Below are 22,484 nucleotides of genomic sequence, written 5' to 3' on the forward strand. Positions count from 1 at the left end.
CCAGACAGCGGTCCAGGGCTTGCACGGCTTCTCCCAATTCAGATGTTACAGAGAAATAGAGCTGCGTATCATCAGCATACTGCTGACATCTCGCCCCAAAGCTCATTTCTTGACATATAGTCCTAATTTCTTAAGGGAGCAAACCATCAACATTCACATGTTGTTGGATCACCTTAGAATATGTAGCTTTGAATGACAAACCATCAGAGGTGGCATGACAAAGCCATACCACCGACGATAGTTGGTTGTTCAAGTAATCTAAGATGATCTAACAGTGTGTGAATGTTCTCCCCACAAGATTTGCCATCACGGGATTTAGAAAATTATCTTGAAAAGCCCTTGATATACAACAGAATCCAGCAGCAAAAAATAAATATTGACTTACCTGATAAGAAACCTATGTAGTCCAACATCAAAACTTCTGCAATAAAAAAAAGGAAAGAAAAAAATTGGTATATTAGAAAGCATGATCAAAAGCTTTTAAGGTAATTAGCAAAAAATGTTCTGACTTGTAAATGGAGAGACAATGGAAGCAATATTTCAGAGGAAGGAGGCTGGAGCATTCTCTGAGAAGAGTTCTACTAGTTCCACTTGCATCAATAAAAGGCGTTATGGGTCTAATCAAGCACACAATACTGCATCCACTTTTGAACTCTTGTGCTAAAGGAAGGAAGGATTGAAATCAGAAAAGAGCAACAAAGCAATTACAATTATTGCAAGAAAGGAAAATCTTACAAGAGGCTGAAAAATCTGGGGCTCTTTAAGAAGAAGAAAACTGAGAGGGAATATGTTTGCACCCTATAGATCGAGGGTTCTGAAACTGTTCTGCGGACCACCAATGGTTCATGAGCTTCATTCAATGATCCGGGGAATATTTGTGAAGAACACTTACCATTTGAATTTTATGGAATTCAAATTGCAATACAGTATAAGAAATAAAAACAGCAATAAAAAAACTAAAATCATACAGCATCTAACGCAGTGTATTAGAATTGCCAGAACATGTAGAAAAATAATTAAGTGATCCACCAAGATCTTTAGCAATTTTCAAGTGGTTTGTGGGGGGAAAGGTTTGGGAACCACTGCTATGGATGCAAAAAGCTCTATAGGGGGTGGGGAACTGGTTCCAACTAGCAGGCCAGATTCTTACCTCTCCCACCCCCCGTGAGTCAAATCTGGCAGATGGGAGGCATCCACCTGACAATCACCTGATGACACAATGACCAATTTTTGCCCACATGGATTGAGACCAAATTGTCCAGGTTGAGGCACAGTGCTCTGCAAGCCCTGACAATCAGCTGATTGTTAGGGCTTGCATGTAGCTTTTCAGCTGCTGGCTCATGACAGTTGTAGTCTGAAACATTCAGAGGGCAGCAGGTTTGCAAGGGATGAACTAGAAGACAGTTCTGTCTTCTGAAGGCATGTTAGAAGTTATTTCAAAGGGCTGCCAGTCTGCCATTTCTCCTTGGAATGCTAAAGCAGCCGCCTCTGCATTGGCATTCAGCACATAGCCATACACCAACGGTCTGAATAGAATAGTAGTTGCCCTTGTTAAAACAGCAAATGTCCCAAAAGCTTTTTAGCACACACATTTGTTTAGGACATTTCATCCTAGTTTCTTGCAGGGCAGAGATGAGGAATCTGCCACCCTCCAGATGTTGTTGGGACTCCAACTCCCATCAGCCCCAGGCCAGAACTGGGAGATGTAGGTCAGCAACATCTGGAGGCCACAAGGTCTTCATCCTGTTCTTGAGGGCTAAGTGATATGCATGGTTTCCCCCCCCCCCAAATTTATTCTCCCAACAACCCTGTAAGTTAGGCTGGGAGATGGCAGCCTGCCCAAGATCGCTTACTGAATTTCACATCATCGTCATCAGCTGCCTATTTGTATGCCACTTTCCCACAGAATTGTGCTCGAATTGACTTACAACATATCAAATGAACAATCAGTATAACACTTCGGAAACATATTAGAAATGATTAACAATCACAGAAAACAATTATGAATAATATCAATAAATACAAAATTGTCTAAATAAAATAATACACATAAGCTAACCTAGTTTAACAGCTTAAACTAAACAAAGTTGCACAGAACAAGACTCAACTAGCCCAATTAAATAACTGAAATTAAACAGAAGAGAATACCAATAAAAATAGAGTAATAGCATAAAAACATCGTGTTCCAGATTATGTCATAGGCTGCTGTACATGCCATATATTTGAAATGAAATGAACTGCCTTCAAGTCGATCCCGACTTATAGCGACTCTATGAATAGGGTTTTCATGGTAAGCAGTATTCAGAGGTGGTTTACCATTGCCTTCCTCTGAGGCTGAAAGGCAGTGACTGGCCCAAGGTCACCCAGTGAGCTTCATGGCTGTGTGGGGATTCGAACCCTGGTCTCCCTGGTCGTAGTCCATTACTTTCCTCAAAGAATCCAGGGAACAATAGGCAGAGACAATGCCCAGCACCCTTAACAAGCTACAGTTCTTGACATTCTTTGGGGGAAGTCATGTGCTTTAAATATATGATGTGTACACAGACATAGTCTCTAGAAACTAGTCTTTCAGCTAGTCAACTTTCCAAAACTTAACTTTCAGCCAGACAAAGAACTGAAGAGTTTTTCACTACCACATGACCCAAGTGAAATTTATACCCTGCCTTTCCTTCAAGGAGTTCAATGTGGCATACATGGTCTGCCCGTTTTATCTTCAGAACAACCTAGTGGGATATGTTAGCCTGAGAGATATAGTGATGAGGCTGAAGTCCAGTGAACATTACAGCTGAGAGGGAATTTGAAGCTGGGTCTCCCCAGTTCTGTTCCAGCACCGTAACCACTAAGGCCTCCTCTGCACTATATATATAAAGCAGTATAATACCAATCTAAACAGAAATGGCTTCTCCCAAAGAATCCTGGGGACTGTAGTTTGCAAAGTATGTTGAGAATTGTTAGGAGACCCTGATTCCCCTCATACAGCTACAATTCCCAGAGTTCCCTGGAATTAATGGTTAAACCATTCAGGGACCTAAGATACGCTGACACTATTTGTAAAAGCACATGTCTGCTGTGTTTGGAATAAAGATCAAGACACTTCATCCAGCCAAACTCTTCCCATTATGGTTCTTGCAAGGTATCCATAATTCCACTTTAATAGGCAAGTAATGAAGTGTTAAAGGCTAGCTGTGAAATTTGGCACAAGTGAAGTGAATGGGATCCTTGCCATGCATTGCACTGGGGCCAGAAATTCACACAATGATTTTATTCATTTTGGAAGGAAGGTGCAGCCCTTCCTAATGCCACTCAAATAGTACTAATGCAGATGAAACTCCACAATTGGAACCTTCAAAAAAGCCAATGATATCTTTTTTTAAAAAAAGATAAACATAATCCTAGAATATCAGATCAATACAATAGTAAGAAAGCACCAAATAATGGTAACAAAAACACCAATTATTCATACACCCTAGATAAAAATCAAATAAATAAGAACACAGACTGTGTACTGCAGCAGAGAACACCACAAGCCAACGGTTAGCTGCCCACAAAAGCTAACCTTAGAGTGCCACATTTTTATGAGCAGCCAGAAAATAACTCATGATTCTATGGGTAGGGCATTCAAGAGGATTGATGCCCCAACTCTGCAACACCTCAGGAGGCACAGCCACCAGCCACACTTCAGCTGGCAGGGGAACATGGAGTATACTGAACAGAGAGTACAGAGCAAATCTGAGGGGCATGCAGAGGACTGTAGGGAAGAACAGAGGAAGGAGAAGCCTTGTTGCTCAAGTGGATTTCCATTGTGGAAACAGGCAGACATCACAGGAACATAAGGATCTGCCTTATTCACAGTCAGACCATTGCTCCATGTACCTGAGCACTGAGTACAGTGACTGGCAGCTGTTCTGCAGGGTTTCAGACAGGGGACATTCCCAGCCCTACTTGGAAATGCCAGGGATTGAACCTAGGACCTTCTGCATGAAAAGCAGTTGCTCTACCAATGAGCTACCTAAATATATACATATATATCAAGGGGAAGGAGCAACTCCGTTGAGGTATTTGGGCCTTTTTAGTTTAGAGAAAAGACAAGTAAGCGGGAACATGAGAGAAGAACACAGAGAAAGTGGATAGAGAAAAGCATTTCTCCCTCTCTCACAATACTAGAACATGTGGACATCCAATGAAGCTGAATGCTGGACAATTCAGGAGAGACAAAAGAAAGTACTTCTTCATGCAGCGCATAGTTAAACTACAGAATTGACTCCCACGAGAGGCAGTGATGGCCACCAACTTGGGTGGCTTTAAAAGTGGATTAGCCGCTCTGGACTCCTTCTGGGAGGAAGGGCGGGATATAAATTTAATAAATAAATACATACATAAAACACACGGAGAATAAGGCTATCAATGGCTCAGGTCTTGCTTGTGGGCTTCCCATAGGCATCTGGCTGGCCATTTTGAGCACAGGATGCTGAACTAGATAGGTCACCGGCCTGATCCAGCAGGCTCTTCTCATGTTCCATCACTGGATGTCCCCTTGTAATCAAGTGGCTACTCAGTCCACTAATTGTTGATGGGCAGTATCAAAGTCCATGCTGTCCCCTTCTTATGATTCATTTATCATTAAATCAACCTTGGACCGGATAACTCTTCAGAGAGAGGTTGCCTTCAAACAGAGGACATGTGACCACCTTACATAATAGAGACACATAAGGAAAATAAGGAGGCAAGTTCCTGGATATGGGAGGCTGTGCACGTGGAAAATAAGAACAAATGTATGGGATGCAGTTGTACAGTCGGAAGCAGGCAGCAAGCCTAAAACCTGTGAGAGAATCTGCTTACTGATGGCTGATAGGTGTTTTATGTAGATGTTTTATGTAGGGTAGCAAGAATATGCATGCCATTTCCAAGGCTGTTTAAACTGCTGGCTTCTTCAATCCCCTAAGGAGGTAACACCTGCCTTTTAAGTTTGGATTTCAAAAGCAGTCACTTACTCAATGATGGACCGAGCGCCTAAAACTAGAGTATCTCAGCACCACGGGCATCTCTTTCAAATACAGGCCTGCTTGACTAAAGGAACCTTCAGGGACCATCAACTCTTTGAAGGGGAAAGACATGTGGAAAGTAAAGTTTGGAAGAGGTTTGCAATATTAATACTAGCTTTAATGAAAAGTCCGCTCCTACGGGGAGGAGTCAGCATGATTATAATGCCCTCAATTAGTATGAAATATTTACTTGATTCAGCTACTTGGGATTTTTTAAAAAAAAAAAGTGGGGGGGGGAGAGAAATTCCCACAGCACAGAGAAATTAGAAGTCAGGAAACATCATGGTGGTGCCTTTCAGAAACTGGCGGGCAGAGGAAGGGAGAAGGAAGTGTCAGCTTGTCTTTGCCCTTCCTTTGCTTTCAAGCTTCAGCTGCTGAATAACTCCCAAGGGGATAAAGAATGGCTGTTTGGTTAGATATCTGGGAATGAAGACACTGCAGATGAGATGCTACTCAGAATGAGCAGCACCGGGCAAAGGAAATCACCACACCGTTATGATCCTTACGTAAGAAGAACATTAGCAGGTTCAAGCGTTTGGTTTCCGCCTTTTGCAAAACATTATTGAAATGGGTCTAAAGTAGTGCAGCTCTAATGCTGATGGAACAAAACATGATGCTCTGTTACGAGGCAGAAGAGTAGCAATTATTCCTTTACTACGGGGTGGGGGGATCAGTAGCTACAGTAGCCCAGATATGGGGACCCTCAGGCCCTGAAGGCCCCGGCCACATTCATACAGTAGATTTATTTCACTATTAGTCCACTTTAAACAGTTATGGCTTCCCCCACAGAATCCTGGGAAGGGTAGTTTGTGAAAGGTGCTGAGATCCCAAATTTCTCCACAGACCTATGATTTCCAGAGTAGTTTAATCAGAGCTTGGAAAAGTTACTTTTTTGAACTACAACTCCCATCAGCCCAATCCAGTTGCCATGCTGGCTGGGGCTGATGGGAGTTGTAGTTTTAAAAAAGTAACTTTTCCAAGCTCTGAGTTTAATAGTCAATCCCTCTTCCCAGGAACTCTGAGAATTGTAGTTCTTTGAGGGGAATAGGGTTCTCCTAACAAGAGGTCTCAGCACTCTTAACAAACTACAGTCCCCAGGATTCTTTGGGGAAAGCCATGACTGTTTAAAGTGGAATAATAGTGGGAATAAACAGACGGTGTGAATGTGGTCTTCCCGGGCTCCCTGTCTGGATCCTGAAACTCTTCCCAGTCTACACCCTTCACTGGCCTTGGTTTTGCACCCCAAGTGTTTTTGCCTGGCCGGAGTGTGTCCTTGAGCTCTGATGATGCCTCTTTCTTGTCTGGATAGAGGCCAGAGACAGGTGTGTATGAAAAAACTAGCCTATTGTACAGATCTTTGCCTCTGGCTCTGCCTACCATTGGCATGTGGCCCTTGGAAGATTGCCCATAAAGGCCCTCAGGCTGAATAAGGTCCCCCGCCCCTGCACTAGCCATATACTGCCTGATTCCATCACTCCATCTTCCCCAAACCTGCCTTCTTCAGCACAAGTGCATAGTTCCTCAAAGGCTGGAATTCATCAGTGGTGGATTGGGGTTCAATCAGTGTTGAAAGACTAAGTGACATTTCACCCAGCATAGAGAAATTTTGTTAGAAGAGGGGTGGGAATGGGTGGGTTTCCTGGTTTCTCAGGAAACAAGCAGATAAACAGCCTGGTTTTGCCAGTTTTGAAATTCCTGTACTCGGGGCCTTTTTTGTGATAGTACTCACCAGGACAGAGTACTGGCACCTCTTTTTTGCTTGCTCCTGCCAGCCATTTTGTGCTGGCACCCATGGTACTTTTATCAAGGTGTGAGTACCGGCACCTCACTTTTTCTTCTTTTTCTACCAAAAAGCACTGCCTATACTTCCCAGCCCTGTATCTACACAAGCCCTCTTCAAGCATTCTCCCTCATGAGATTATCATCACACAAGGGGAAAGGAGCTGGAGTTCTAAACTGCATGGAGAGGCCAGAGCAGCCTCCCCACAGGAGACATTTAGCCTTCACTTCTCTTTGGCAGAAGTATGGCAAAACTCATCAAGAGGGCTTTAAACTAAAGCCTCTGGGGGATGGAGATGATAGCTTAAACACCGATCCAAAGACAGTGGGTTGTAAACGCAAGGATTTGAAGGGTACAGGAGACACTGGGAGAGAGAAAGGGATGCACGGCAAAGCTCACGGTATATTAACGGAGGAATCCAATCAGGACAAAAGAGACTTCTGGTGTCTATATACCAACGCGCGGAGCTTGGGAAACAAGCAAGAGGAGCTTGAAGTCTTAGTGCATCAAGGCAAATATGACTTCATAGGGATAACAGAGACTTGGTGGGATGACTCCCATGATTGGAATATACCCATTCAAGGATATAAACTCTACAGAAAGAATAGAAGCAACAGAAAAGGAGGGGGAGTAGCGTTATACGTCAAAGACAAATACACCTCTATGGAAATCCAAGAGAGCAAACAAAGGGGTCCGATAGAGACCATTTGGGTAAAAATAAATGGAGAAACAAATAAAACCGACATGGTAGTAGGTGTCCACTACAGAACCCCTGGCCAAGAAGAGGTGGTAGACGAGGCCTTTCTCAAACAAATCTCTGAAATCTCAAGGAGGCAAGAAGTAGTAGTGATGGGGGACTACCCGGATATTTGCTGGGAGACAAACTCTGTGAAGCACAAAGCCTCCAACAAATTCCTGATGGGCCTTGCTGATAATTTCCTCTTTCAAAAAGTAGAAGAAGGAACAAGGGGATTGGCAATCCTGGACCTGATCTTAACCAACAGGGACGAATTGGTCACGGGAATTAAAGCAGTCGGTACCTTGGGGGAAAGTGACCACATAATGCTGGAATTCGTGATTCTGGGGAAAGCCAAAGAAGAATATAGTCAAATATGGACCTTGGATTTCAGGAAAGCCGATTTTAGCAAGCTCAGGGAAATGATGGGTACGATCCCGTGGCTAGATAGACTAAAGAAAAAAGGAGCCCAAGAAGCGTGGGAGTTCATGAAGAACGTATTACAAAAAGCACAATCGCAAACAATTCCAAAGAGGAAGAAAAACGGAAGACATCGGAAAAAGCCAATGTGGCTACACGGAAGACTGGTGGAGGAGGTAAAAATAAAAAAGAGCATGTATAAAGAATGGAAGGAAGGACGCATCACCAAGGAAGATGATAGGAAACTGGGAGGGATAGCTAACACAATGGAAGACAGGAATAAAATCCAAAGGGACCTGGATAGACTAGAAAATTGGGCTGAAATTAATAAAATGAAATTCAATAAAGACAAATGCAAGATTCTGCATTTAGGCCACAAAAACAAAATGCACGGGTACAGGATGGGAAATACCCAGCTTAGCAGTAGTGCGTGTGAGAAGGACCTTGGAATTGTAGTGGATCGCAAGTTGAACATGACCCAACAGTGTGATGCTGCGGCAAAAAAGGCAAACGCGGTTTTGGGCTGCATAAACAGAGCTATAGTTTCCAGGTCGAGGGAAGTAATAGTCCCACTATATTCTGCATTAGTCAGGCCTCATCTGGAATACTGCGTTCAGTTCTGGGCGCCTCATTTTAAGAAACATATAGACAAGTTGGAGCGGGTTCAGAAGAGGGCGACGAGGATGATAGCCGGTATGGAGAACAAGTCTCATGAGGAAAGGTTGAAGGAACTTGGCATGTTCAGTCTGGTGAAGAGAAGGCTGAGGGGTGACATGATTGCACTCTTTAAGTACCTGAAGGGCGGTCACATAGAGGAGGGTACAGATTTGTTCTCTGCTGCCCCAGAGGGTAGGACTAGGTCTAATGGTTTTAAGTTGCAGGAGCATAGATTCAGATTGGACATTAGAAGGAACTTCTTCACAGTAAGGGCAGTTCGGCAATGGAACCGACTGCCTAGGGAGGTGGTGGGATCCCCTTTGCTGGATGTCTTCAAGCAGAGGCTGGACAGCTATCTGCGGGAGATGCTCTAGCTGTGGATTTTCTGCTGTGAGCAGGGGGTTGGACTCGATGGCCTACAAGGCCCCTTCCAACTCTATGATTCTATGGATGGCTGTCGGAATGACAATGGCTTGATGGAGGGAGCGGAGGCAGGGAACACCCACTGCCCAGCTTCACCTCACACAGCAATAAATCATGTGGGGGAAGAATGCCTGAATAGGCTAGTTTGACTCAGAAATATATTCTGAGTGAAGCTTACTTTCTATTCATGCAATCCTATGTGTGTCAACTCAGAATTAAACCCCACTGAGTTCAATGGAGCTTGCTCCTGGCTAAGTGGGTGTAGCAGCAGTGGGGACACTTTGGCCACCAGACCTAATTACTGGGGGTTGTAGCCAGTGCTTGTTCTAGTCAGAGTAGACAGAGATTTATAGGCATGACTAACTTAGGTCCATTCATTTCAATGGGTCTGCTCTGAGTAAGGCTAGCAGTGGCTACAACCTAGGATCCTAATTTGGCCCACAAGGCAGTTTTCCCCAAATCACACCCACTTGCCCCACAATTGGTGTGGTCATCTGCAGCTACAAAGGAACAAGGAGCTTAAAGTGGATGCCCAATTGTTCCTTGGCAATGATCACTGCCAACAGCAAGCCCCTTCAAAGCTGTCTGTTTGCATGCACAACTGCAGAGGAGGAAATGTCCATTTACAGATGTGGTTCAAATCCAAGGACAGAGAACCACCACAGCTACCATCGTCTTGCAGTTCCCCGTCTTCTATATTAAGAGTCAGTCACAAAGGCCCCTGGGATGCCTGCCGATGACCAGAGTTTCAATCCCGACACCTTCAGTACCCCCATCAAGAGGATCCTTGTCCAAACCGAAGGTGGCCAAGTATCAAAATGTAAATCTGTTAGAGCCAACACTGTGATATAAACTTTTCTCCCAGTTTGATAAAACACTTCTGCCTCTAGCCTGATAATCTGTTAATCACCATTAGCCTGAAGGAGCCGTCTTTAGGGATTTTTAGAACTTCCATAATGCCAGCTCTCGCGCTATATAGGATTAACAACTCTGATGTTCTAATACACTTGTGAGTACTTCAGAATATAATAAAAAATTATACTCTCCAAGTAAAAGGTTCTGTGCATTTTGTGGTGGGAGGAACAAGACTCCTTAGGCCATTTCAGGTTCAAGCTATAGAGTGCTCCATGTTAGTGCTTTGTTGTTTTAAAAAAGTCAGCCTGGGCAGCCTACAAGCTAGAACAGAGGAAGGGCTGGGTTGAGTGAGGCTGCTTATTTCTTCCCCTCTGGATTTTTTCAGCATCACTTTTCCCCAAGCTGCTTTCACTGAGGCATAGCTCAGTGGTAGAACATCTGCCTTCTATACAGAAGGTCCCAGGTTCAACCCCCAGCATCTCCAGGTGGGGCTGGGAGGGATCCCTGCTTCAACCCTGCTGCCAGTCAGTGTCGACAATACTGAGCTAGATGGATCAATGTTCCGACTCAGTATAAGGCACCTTTCTATGTTCCCATGTTCACTTGTGGGAAAAAGCACAGTAAAGATTAAAGGATCTCATATTATTTTCCCCACAAGTGAAAAAAGAAGCTTGGGGAGATTTTGACTCAGAAAGCGCACAGAGGGGAAAGTGTTAAACAGCATCTCTCCGTCTGTCCTTTCTTTGCCCTGCCTTCCAGCTAGGGATGAGAGAATCTGGTTCTGCTTACTTGCTAATTTCCAGTCTTTTAATATTTTCTCCACATTCCTACCTTCATTTCTGATTTATTTCATTTAAAAAAGTCTTCATAAAAATTCATCAGCATTTAATGCAAACTTTTCCTAATATATACATGTTTGTATGCATTTGTGCCTAATATACATTGTTGAAAAAGCAAGTTCCCCTAAAACAATGGATTTTTGTATACCTTTTCCACAAATATGTCATTCGTTATATTTACTCCGATATATGCATTTTTGTACTTGTGATCACTTGGCTGGAGAGCCGCATCACAAAATAAGCATGAATTTTGAAGGATGGCTGTAATTCAGTTCTCATATTGTTTTCAACAGTGCAAATTAGGTAGGTTCACCATTAAATATGAACTGATTCAAATTTCTCCCCCATCCCTACTTACAGCCTGGCTAATTTTGCATTTTAAAAAATGCAGAGGAAAGAAAAGCAGAACTCTGTTTAATGAATAAACTGGCCAAGCTACATCTGTGTTTCAAAAATACAAAACATGATACCATACTGATGTTTTAAGCTGTAAAAAATCCAGGGGAAAACCCTTAGATGAACAATCTTGCCTGGTTCACACACATTTGAGCATCATGTCACCAGCACCTCTCTTCAAAGCATAGCAATGGGTGGCATTCAATTCTAGTCCTACTCGGGGTAGAACCACTGAAGTTTATTAACATGATTAACTTAGGTTTGTTAATTTCAATGGGCCTGCCCTGAGTAGGACTTAGCTGAATAGAAGCCAACATTCTTAAAGCTGCAAACTTATGCATACTTACCTGGAAGTAATTCATGTGGCCATACACAGACTTTGCAAGAACGTACCAATTGGATGCTGAACTGTACAAGTGCTGTATTAGAGCTATGCAGCTGTTCAGCCTGATTAAGAGAGGGCTAATTGTGTAAATGGAATTATGGGCTAACCCCACTTCTAATGTCCCCCTGCACACTGGGTGCATCCCCTCCCACCTTCTCTGTGTTTAGTGTAGGGGTGGGGAACCAACCGTTGGTGGACTACAACTTGTATCACCCCTGACCATAGGCCATGCTGGCAGGGCTGATGGGATTTGGAGTCCAACAACTTCTGGAGGGCCAAAGGTTCCCTGCTCCTAGTTTAGCAGAAAGGTCTGAAGGGGGGTTCTAACCACTTTTGGCTAAATATGGTTAGAAGCCTCCTTGAAATCAGGAAGTCTGATAATGCGCGTTCTTGTTCATCCAAAGGTATTCATTTAAAAGCAGTTAGAAACCCCCTTCAGATCTTAATGCTAAACAACCACAGGTCAGGGGAGAAGATGACTTGTCCAATGCCCGGAGGATGGAGTACCTGGTGCATGCACATTTACCCCCTCCAACCAGACTGAATGCCTGGATAACACTATTGCCCTCGGTTTGTGGCCTTTGAGGTTGCAACCCAGGTCATTCATGGTGCACTACACTCAACACGGATACAGTTCAAAACCTTTTGATTTTTTTCCAAATTATGTTTATTAATTTTCCATATTTACTAATAAGTTATAAAAATTCCAACATGTATAAATAGCATTCTACTGTTACAAAAACAGTTGTAATACAAGCCAAGCAGAACAAAACAAGAACTAGATAAAAAAAGGGGGGAGTAGTTATAGGGAAACAAAAATATGACAGATCTAGAAGTAGGGGGATTATGATTATTATTGATATAACAGGTCAGGAGAGAGAGAAGTGTTAGTATCCACACAGACATTCAAATGTATATAATTAAAGTGAGAGCCTCTATCTGAAAAAGGAAATATCTAGTGAAGCTGGTCAACCCAAAATTGTGCCTGAAGAGTTGGAGGACATTGACTACAATCGCCATAAGTGAGAGAAAAAAGAAAAGGCCACCATGTGGATTCAAATCTGTCTGATTTTACTGCTCCTCTGCAAAATCTGTTTTGCTGTCCCAATCCTTCAATTAGTACTAAGTTCCACACCTTATCCCACCAGCCATCAATCATGCAGGGGGATGAGTGCTTCCAGTGATTAGCTATTTCTAATTTTGCTGCAGCCAGGAGGAATACAATTAGCTGCTTGTATTAAAATTGCTGCATGTTATCAGGAAAGATGGATAATAAAGCCAACTTTGGCTCTGGTGGAATAATCTGTTCCACTATATTTGAGATCTCTTGGAAGATTCATTGCCAAAATGAAGTTACTATAGGGCACGACAACCACATGTGGGAAAACGTGCCCAACATGTGGCATCCCTACCAACATTCTAATGATGTTCCTGGGAGCATTCGTCCCAGTCTAACTGGGATGAAGTGCCAGCGCAAGATCACCTTTAACATAGATTCTTGCAGTCAAACTGAAATAGAATGGGGGGGTGCTCCATAATGCAGCCCATCATCTTTCTTCTATACTCACCTCCAGATCTTCCTCCCAAAGCCGTCTTAAACTATCTGTTGATCCCATCATGTCTGATATCAGACTCTTATATATCAGTGAAACTGCCCCTTTTGGATCACCTCTAGCTCTCACGCACAGGCTCTCAAAACTAGTATTCTCTCACTGTGGATCATTTACTCTAAGCGGTTTCTTGCGGAATGATTGTACTTGTGCTATTTGAAACCAGTTCATTTTAGTAAATCCCAGTTGTGCCAGTAATTGGTCTTCTGACAGGGGTTTACCATATTCGTATAGGTCCCGCAGTCTATATAACCCATGACTTTTCCATTTGAGGAACTGGTTATTTTTGTCAGGGTATTTGAATTGGGGGTGCTCTAAAAATGGGAGAATAGGAGATATGTGGTGCCAACTGCAGCTCTCGTTTTTTCCATATTCACAGGGATGATCTGAGGAAGGGGTTCTCAATATCTTGTACCTGTTTAACAGTGCCCTGCCTGTGTGAGGATAAAACTCCATCGCAACCCATTCAACCTCTTTATCTCCACAAATCACAGGAATTAACTGTTTCAGAATGCATGCTTCATAATAATATTGCAGATTAGGGATTCCCAGACCTCCCATACTTTGATGTCAGTAACAAACATTTTGGTTTACTCTAGATCTTTTGCCTATGTTGATAAAGGTATTGAATTTTTTTGTTTGCCATCAATAAAGTTCTGTCCCTTCCAATCCCAGGGGAAGTGTTTGAAACAAGTGTGGAAGGAAAAACTTTCCAGTCAATTTATTGTGCTCCAAAGGACAGAGTTTATTGTAACTTCTTGTAACCTCACCAAATTTTGTTCCCATCCTGGTCAATCAGCCAGTGTCTCAAGCCGGGCTACGGCACTTTCGTATCTCGTAGCCGTTAGCAAATGATCCAGCCACACACTACAGGTTTGGGGCAACAACGTCATTTTCACGACTGCTATTTGGCCCAACCAGGAAAGGTGTAGTTTTCCCAGTTTGTCAGCTCTCATTTAGTTTCCTTCGCAAGCAGGTAGAAATTTCGCTTCTTAAGTTGGAGAGGGTCTTTAGTGAGAGCCACACCAAGATATTTGATGTAACCAGGTTGTAGTTCCAAACCAGCGGAGCGGGCAATATGATGTTGTAGTTTCAGTGGAGTTGCTACACATAGCAGAGCAGACTTCTGGTAGTTAACTTCTAAACCTGAGACTTCATTAAAGCTTGCTAGTACACTTTGTAATTCCAGAATAGCATCCAAAGCGTTGCAGAGGAATAACAGAACATTGTCCGCAAACATATTAATGGTGTGGACTCTCCCCCTAATCTCTACTCCCTTAATCACTGAATTATCTCTGATGGTGTTAGCCAGACTTTCCAGGGCTAGGACGAAAAGCAACAGTGACAGGGGGCAACCCTGTCGCATGCCTCCACACAAAGCAAACGGGGGAGAGTCCAGACCATTAACTTACACTCTGGCTGTCACCAATCTCATTGGTAACATTTAGGAATCTATTTCCAAAATTCATAATCTCTAATACCTTGTGTAAATAAGGCCATTCAACCCTATCAAATGCTTTGACAATATCGAGTGATAGTAGGGCAGTAGGTGAGCCTGTGGATTTCTCATAGTGGAGCATATTTAGAACTCTCCATATTGCGTCTGCTATTTGTCTCAAGGGAATGGATCCTTTTTGGTTAGGTCTGATATAAAGTCCTACCACCTCGTTCAACTTGATGCCAATATCACTGTCAGCAACTTGGCATCTTGGTTAATAAGGGCAATGGGACGATACGACCCAAGTAAGTTAGGATTTCTACCTGTTTTTTTCAATGACTATCAATCATGACTCCTTCCAGGAAAGTGGTTGCCCTTCAACATTCATCAACAGACTGAACAATGTTGTCAGCTCAGGAGGGGGCTAAGATGCCCAGAAAACTCTTGTAAACATCTGGACCAAACCCATCAAGACCAGGAGTTTCCCCCCTCTTTAGTTTTTTAATTGCTGTTTGCACTTCCCCAATTTCTATTGGTTTATCTAGCAGTTCTTGATGGGTTTGCTTCAATGGTTTCAGTTTTGCCAATGATAGGAAGATGTGAATTTTATTAGGGTCAGGGTTGTCTGAACTATATAAATTTTTGTAAAAATCTTCAAAAGCTGAGTTAATGTCTCTAGATGTGTAACAGGAGACCCCCGCCCTATTAATTATATGAGAAATCCTTGTATTGTCCTTTCTTTTTCTTAAGGCTCGAGTCAGCAATCTAGAGTGTTTATTTCCAAACTCATAATAGGTTCGGTTGAATCTAACAAGACCAGCGTTTATGTTATCTATTTCTAAAGCTGAGAGTTCATTGTGCTTTTGGAGCAGGCATTTAAAAATGCACAGATTTCCTGTTTTATGTTTCTGCTCCAACTCTGTCATTTCTTTAACTAAAGAATTCTTGAGAAGGGCTCTACTGCATTAGCGTAAGAACCCTCCTGTTTGCAGTGGCCCCGAACAACTGTCTTGAAGGCATCCCAGACCACCATAGGGTAGACTTCTGGTGAATTGTTCTCTGCAAAATAGTGGGTAATAACTTCAGCGAGTCTGTCCTTAATTTCCTTTTTTACCAATAGCATAGGAGACAGCCTCCAGGAGTGACAAGGAGGGCTGCAGAGGCCTAAGTGTATAGTAGCAGTGACAGGGGCATGACCTGAAATTGTGATGACTCCTATTGTTGAGTTGAGCACCCTGCCAACTTCCTGCTAGGATATTAGTAAGTGCTCTATCTGTGAATAACTTCTCTGCCAGGCTGAAAAGAATGTATAATCTTTCGTCGTGTGGATGCCGGCAGCACCAGACATCCTCCAGACCAAAGTCTGTAAGGACATGTTTGAGCGGAGTGAAACCTACAGCAACTCTCCAAGGATGCCCATTTCTGTCCATAGAATGATCCATCACTTCATTCAGGTCTTCCCCAAATATGACAAATCCTTGACTGAAGCTTTCTAGGGCTTCTGAATCCTCAAGAAAATCAGCCTGATGGGTATTGGGGATCCCAAAGTAATATGCTGCCCTTTGAGCAGACCTTTAACGAATACAAAGCGACCCTTGGAATCAGCAACTGTGTCTGTTATCACTATTGGGCATTTTTGGTTAATATAACAGATACTCCTCTAGATTTAGATGACCCATATGAGTTGTACTGCTCTCCCACCCAGCCTCATTTAAAAACTTTTACACTTGCAGACTTTTGGTGGGTTTCCTGCAGGAACATTACATCTGGGCTTCCTGATTTTAATAGGGAAGCTATATGGGCTCTTTTTTGCACAGTAGCCAACCCCTTAGCATTGAGAGACAGTACTTTGCGTTTATCCACCATCTACGGGTAGTGAAAAAGAGCTCCAGCTCCCTGTTCCCAAAGAGGTTATGTATAGCATCTTCCCTTCCAAGGAACCTGTTGCACAGCACTTCCATTCCCAAAAGAAAAATAATAATAAATAAAAGTGAAAAACCAAATAGTAAAACCTGAACTTCTGTAACCATAACAATGCCTCTAGGTGTGAGACACAGTGTATGTCCATTAAAGGGAGGTATTCCCTGCCCCTGAGATGAAACAGTTGGGCTAAGCCACACTAACATACAAACCAACAGTAAATGAATCATCCTTGACATTCATCAAACAACCCTCCAACCTTCTGATATTTTTGATGCATCAGAGACAGAAATAATTGTCTTAGGCTGCAACCCCGTGCACAGATATCTGGGAATAAACTCCATTGAACACAGGTGAACCTACCTCTATATAAACATACATAAGATGGCTCTATCTCTCTTGAAATGGCCCAATGCACCCATAATGGCCGTACGTACACTCTCATTGTGAAGACTTTGTTTCTGCTTTCCATCACTGATGGCAATATTCTTTTAAAAGGCAGTGAACTAATAAAGTATCTCTCAACCCCATGGGTAGCTGTGATTCATTATTTGAACTGTAAAGGCATGAAGGAGTCATAACTCAAGAGAAGCAGAGAGCAAGCTGAGTAGGTTTTCTTAGAAAATGGAAATTGACCCATAACTCACCAGTAGCCATGGGAAATTCTTCTCCTTGCCTAACTCTCGTAACATAGCTGGACATGAACTGATTTTTAAACACACAAACACACTCACAAGTCCCATCTGTGCAAAGATCATGTTTAATTATTTTGGCCAGACATTGTTTGCGATGTGTAAACAGACAAAGCAACAATAAACATAACTCTCAGGAAAGAAAAATAAGGAAATCTAAATCTGGGTTAGTCACTGGACAATGAATAGAAAATATGGCAGATTACAGTAACAATCCTAAGAACTACATAAGCAGTAGTTCTATGTAACCCATGCTGCACTGAATTGGTTTGCTGAAATGGCAGATTTCCCTGCCACATGAAAAACTGGTTTCAGACTCAGGCTGGTGGCAAATGATTTTGTTTTGGTTGTTGATTCACCATACTCACCACCCCAGTGAGCTGAAGGCAGTTTGATAGAGGTATCACAGCTTGTGTTTTGTATTAAGGCAGAAAGGGGGGTCACACAAAACTAAAGGGGGGTGATTTAGGAAGCTGCCTTATACAGAGTCAGATTGTTGGTCCATCTAGCTCAGTAATGTATACATTGACTGGAAGTGGCTATGCAGAGTTTCAGAATGGATTCTCTCCCAACTCTACTTAGAGATGCTAGGGACTGAACTTGAGACTTTCTATATGCAAAGCAGATGCTCTAACCACTGAGCTATGGCCCTTCTCTTAAAAGGAAAGTGGCAGCAAAAATAAAATAAGAGAAAATGAAAATGTCATCACAGACAACCAGAATAAATCCCCAAAAGACCTTTCAAAAATTTTTACCCCTCCCTCAAAAAAATTACCAAAATGTCCCTCCCATTTGGGATAGAGGGAGGCACTTTGTCTCCGCTCCACTTTCATTTCAGGTAAATAGGTTTTAAGGGGTTTGCACCGTTTCAATCTCCTTAACCAGAAGGGGTGGTAGTCCCAAATAAGGTAATCAGGTAACCTCCCTGGTAGACTGTGGGAATGGTGTGGACATATCTTGATTTCAGCCAAGCTTTTGACGAAGTGCCCCATGATATTCTGATCAGCAAGCTAGCTAAATGTGGGCTGGATGGAACAACTATCAGGTGGATCCACAGCTGGCTCCAGAATCGTATTCAAAGAGTGCTTATCGATGGTTCCTTCTCAAACTGGGAGGTAACATTTCATCCGCTTTCTTTCCCCCCTCACTTTCAGAATCCATTTTTTCCATGCTCCATCAGCCAAGCGAGTTTTATATATTTTATCATCTGTAATAGTGTTTTTTTTTCATTTAGAACAGAAGAGAGATGTGGAAAATGCACAGATTAATAACTTGTGCAGAAGGAATACACAGCGATTTTATAGGTGTTGAGAGTGAGACAGTTCAAATATTAACTTCCCTCACAGAAGCAAAAGAAACAAAAATTATTATTATTGCTGTGGCACTGCTTCACACCGAAGTAGTAAGATCTAAAAGTTTATTTGGATGTGTGTTCTTCTTCCAAAAAAATGAATCGCCCGCAGACTTGGCATTCCCACTCAGAATGCCTCAGTGGTGCTAATATGAAAGTGGTTGCAAATTTCAACCAGTCCCAAGATTTAGATTGGGAAAGTGAAGGTTGTTAGGGGAAAGGTTGGCAAAAATTGCTTCTCAGTTGGAATAATTAAACAAGTGTAACTGAGGAGTCTCAAAAAGGCAAATTTAATATCAATGGGTCCATTGTTAACCCCCTAATGATTTTCTTTCTTCCAGAATTCATTACTTACTTTTTTTCTTTAAGACTGCAGAAGGCAAACACAAAAGCACTGTGGTAAAGAGTTTTCACTCTTTATTAATCTTTCCTACAATATCTCATCAGAATCAATGGAGACAACCCCACATTGTTTGAGCTTATTGCTATTTAAATGCCAAGAACCAGAGAATCTGCTGAAGATGTTTCTTTATTACAAGAACGAGGGCACAGATTCTCCAAGTCTCATGGTAGACGATATATACAAATACACCTGAAGACATCATAATAACTAAATTGTTTATTGGAGAAGTGTATGCTTTGTTAGCATACCTTCTAACAAAGAGGATTTACTGAAATAAAAAAGGCATGATCCCTATATTTCCGTAGTCAGAACTGCACTAAACATCATTAGTAATAATTTTAAAGATGAACGCCTTAAGGCCAAACTAGACTTTATATGCAGGTCTGTGCGTGAGAATCTTCCAATTATTATTTAGAAAACTGCTTGGAGAGCCTGCAGGTAAGAGCAGATGTTTCACTTAACCCTTTCAACACTAGACATTTTTCTCCCATCAAAATTCACACGCATGCTTTTATTCCTCCTGGGAAATATCTTTACCCACAGAGGCAGGGGGGCAGGTCAAGTTTAAGGAATCCAAATACTATCACCACATACACACACAGTTGGTTCACATATAATGTTAAACCATGGTTTAGGGGAACCTTCCCCATCCGCGTATTCTAGACTACAACTCCCATCAGCTCCAGTCAGCTTCCCAGGCTGGGGGAATTTAGGGCTATGTGAACAAGTCTGAAGAAAGCATTTGCCCCATACCTGTCCCATGTGGCTGGGAAGAAGACTTTGGCAAAGTTTTCCTTCACTTTTACTGAACCTTGGCTTACCATTACATCTGAACTAGGAATCCTAGTTTTAAAACAAACTCTGGTAACCTTTGTAACAAACAACCATCAGGCACAGATTGCAAAACTGGCTTATTAGGTTAACCAGATTTGTGTTTTAAACAAAGGTCCCAATCAAATTCTATTGACCAAGCCAGTATCTAACAAAATCAAATTATACTTCAATAAAGTCTTCCACCAGGCCATGCGGGAAAGGGAAAGGAAAGCTTGCAAACCCAGTGGTCCACGCAGGCTCATTTGTGTATCACTAAACCACGGTTTAGCCTTACTTTAAGTCAGAAGAATCTAAATGGATCTGCACATAACATTCGGTTTGGCCCTCAGAACTGCTTTTTCTTTCAGCTTTCAATGGATCCAAATTGCACATATAAGAGCAGCAAATATTATTATACCCCTCCAGTTAATAGAAAGACTAACGAATAGGCCAAGGGCACAGCATCTATCAGCAGAAGCAACAAGGAAAGAGAGAGATTTTGATAGAAATCTTTCAGGAGAGAAATCAAAATTTCTTCCATTAGCTACACAATTAAGAACAGGAAGAGCAATCATAAGGGGAGGAATGATTCAGACTGGGATGACAGCGCTGGGGAGAGGAGTTTTAACCTTGTAAAGGAAAAACGTAAGGGTTAATGTTTGTTTTCGATAACAGAGCAAGCAATAGCTTGAGGGAATGATTTTTAACAGGAAATAGTGGGCATGAAAAGGGTTAATTCTTCCTATAAGCAACACAGCCCAATCCAAATCAAACCAGCCCCTTTTAAAAAAACTTGAGACAGGAGATCCAGTCATGGATCTCCAGCATCTCATCTAATTTGGCTCTAAGCCTGCAAAATGAAACATATTTCTAGTAACTAGCAAGGTTAATTTTTACTACACTTCAAACGTTTCTTGAATCTTTATATTTGACTGGGACTTTCAAAAGCCTAGCTTTGAAAGGACTAGGTCAGAGCCACACATATGGGGCCCACAGGTGCCATGACACCCGCAAACACCGTCACTGATGCCCCCAGCAAGGGGGCCCAGACTGAGCTTTCACTATAAAAAAAAAGTCTCTAGGCCTCCTAGAATGAAAGCTATGGATCAAAGTGTGTAGGTACCCTTCTAAGGAATTTCTGTGAAATGAGCAAGCCTGGCTGCTTCCACCTATCAGGCTTTCAAGCCAATGAGTGAAGTCAGAGCTATGACTGGTAAACGAGCTGTTTGGACACCAGGCAATAGGAATCCCTGGGATCCTAAAGGGCTGCTATTTCTCCCTCCCTTTTACTGCTTCTGTCTTTTCAAGTAGTTCTTGGAATCTCCATAATTTGCCCTTGCTTTTTACCTAGCAACCAGGATGCATCTTTCCTGTGGTGGGTTTCTCTGAGATCAGGTATTCCGTAGAGGTTATTTTCTGTAAACACTACTGCACAATACGTGCGAGTGGATGTTAAAGAATCCCTCTCCCCAAATGGCAAATGCAAAATGTGAACACTTGGCAAACAGGCTTACATATGCCTCCTGCTGTGTAACAGCTAATATCCAGGCACTCATTAAGAATTCACTGTACAGTTAACTTACAATATATACAATGGTATATTTCAGAAGCAAGTCTCTTCATGTTTAATGCAGCAGGTACAGGATGGCAGCCTAAGCTTTGGTTTAGGATTGGCACTGGGAAAAACAGCTTTAACAGCTGTATTTTCACAGTAAGGACCAGCAAGACATAGCTGACATCCCCCAGTAAACATGAGGTTGTCAGGGGTGTGTTATGACATACCCCCCAAGGCAGCCACTTTGTGTTATGCCACATCTCTATGGCAGCCATTTTGTCTGAGAGCCTTCAACATGCTCTCAACATTCAAAATGCACACCCTGGTCTAAAAAGGTTGGGGATCACTGGACTAGGTCCCTGCAAAAGCATTACCATTGGGTCCATTCCTATTTAGAATTGTACATGATTCTTAACGCCCCATGCTAATATTTTTCAGTAATTGCACAATCCAACTATACATGCCCAAAATTCCCATTACTGCAAGTTCATTTTCAACACTGTTGTTCCATAAATTCTACTTCATCTGAAAGGTTGTCATGTATGATTTATATGTTGGTGATATTCACTTAGATTTATTTTAAATACAACAAACCAGGATAGCCAACGTGGTGCCCTTCGCATGTTGTCAGACTCCAACCCCCATCATCCACCACTTTGCTTATGGTAACTGGGGTCCAATACCATCTGGAGAGCACCCCATTGGCTATCCTTGAAGCAGACATTTGTGCACTGGGTATGTCAGGTCTCCCTACCTCCATGCAGGAGGAAATCAGCATAACACCCAAGGAAGCCCTCTTCCTCCCTTCTCCTCCCAAATGCATGGAAGCCACAGTTACATCAGCCTTTAATTGTAACAGGTTATCCACAGCTTTGATATATACATCCAGCCATCCTTATCCTTCCCAAGGCTCCAGATCACAAGCTATTCACAAGTAATGATTGGCACACTGTAATCTGGGTATGACTGATGGCCAGCAAGGGAAGAAAAGAAAGAGCCTTCTGCCAAATCTTGTGCACATAAAAAGAGGTTCATGCCCCCTTTTTTCTTAAACCAATCTTCTTTATCATTTCTCCTTAAAACCAGAATATGCACTTTCTTTTTACATGAAGCCTGACTCCATAATATTTTTCAAACTGAGTTAAGTTCCTCAAATTTATGTGCCTATT

At 42.4% G+C, this 22,484-nt stretch overlaps 1 protein-coding gene across 9 annotated transcripts in view; it reads right to left on the reverse strand.

Moving 5' to 3' along the window:
* The window catches only part of HHAT (hedgehog acyltransferase), a 283,748-nt gene that overhangs the window by 171,215 nt on the left and 90,049 nt on the right, over positions 1-22,484 (reverse strand). For all 9 annotated transcript variants that reach the window (XM_061625299.1, XM_061625294.1, XM_061625300.1 and 6 more), the window contains one exon: positions 386-421. In XM_061625299.1, the coding sequence (XP_061481283.1) occupies positions 386-421 (36 nt within the window). The remainder of the gene's footprint in view (positions 1-385; positions 422-22,484) is intronic.

This window comes from Rhineura floridana, chromosome 4 (assembly GCF_030035675.1).
Source record: "Rhineura floridana isolate rRhiFlo1 chromosome 4, rRhiFlo1.hap2, whole genome shotgun sequence".
Lineage (NCBI taxonomy): Eukaryota > Metazoa > Chordata > Lepidosauria > Squamata > Rhineuridae > Rhineura > Rhineura floridana.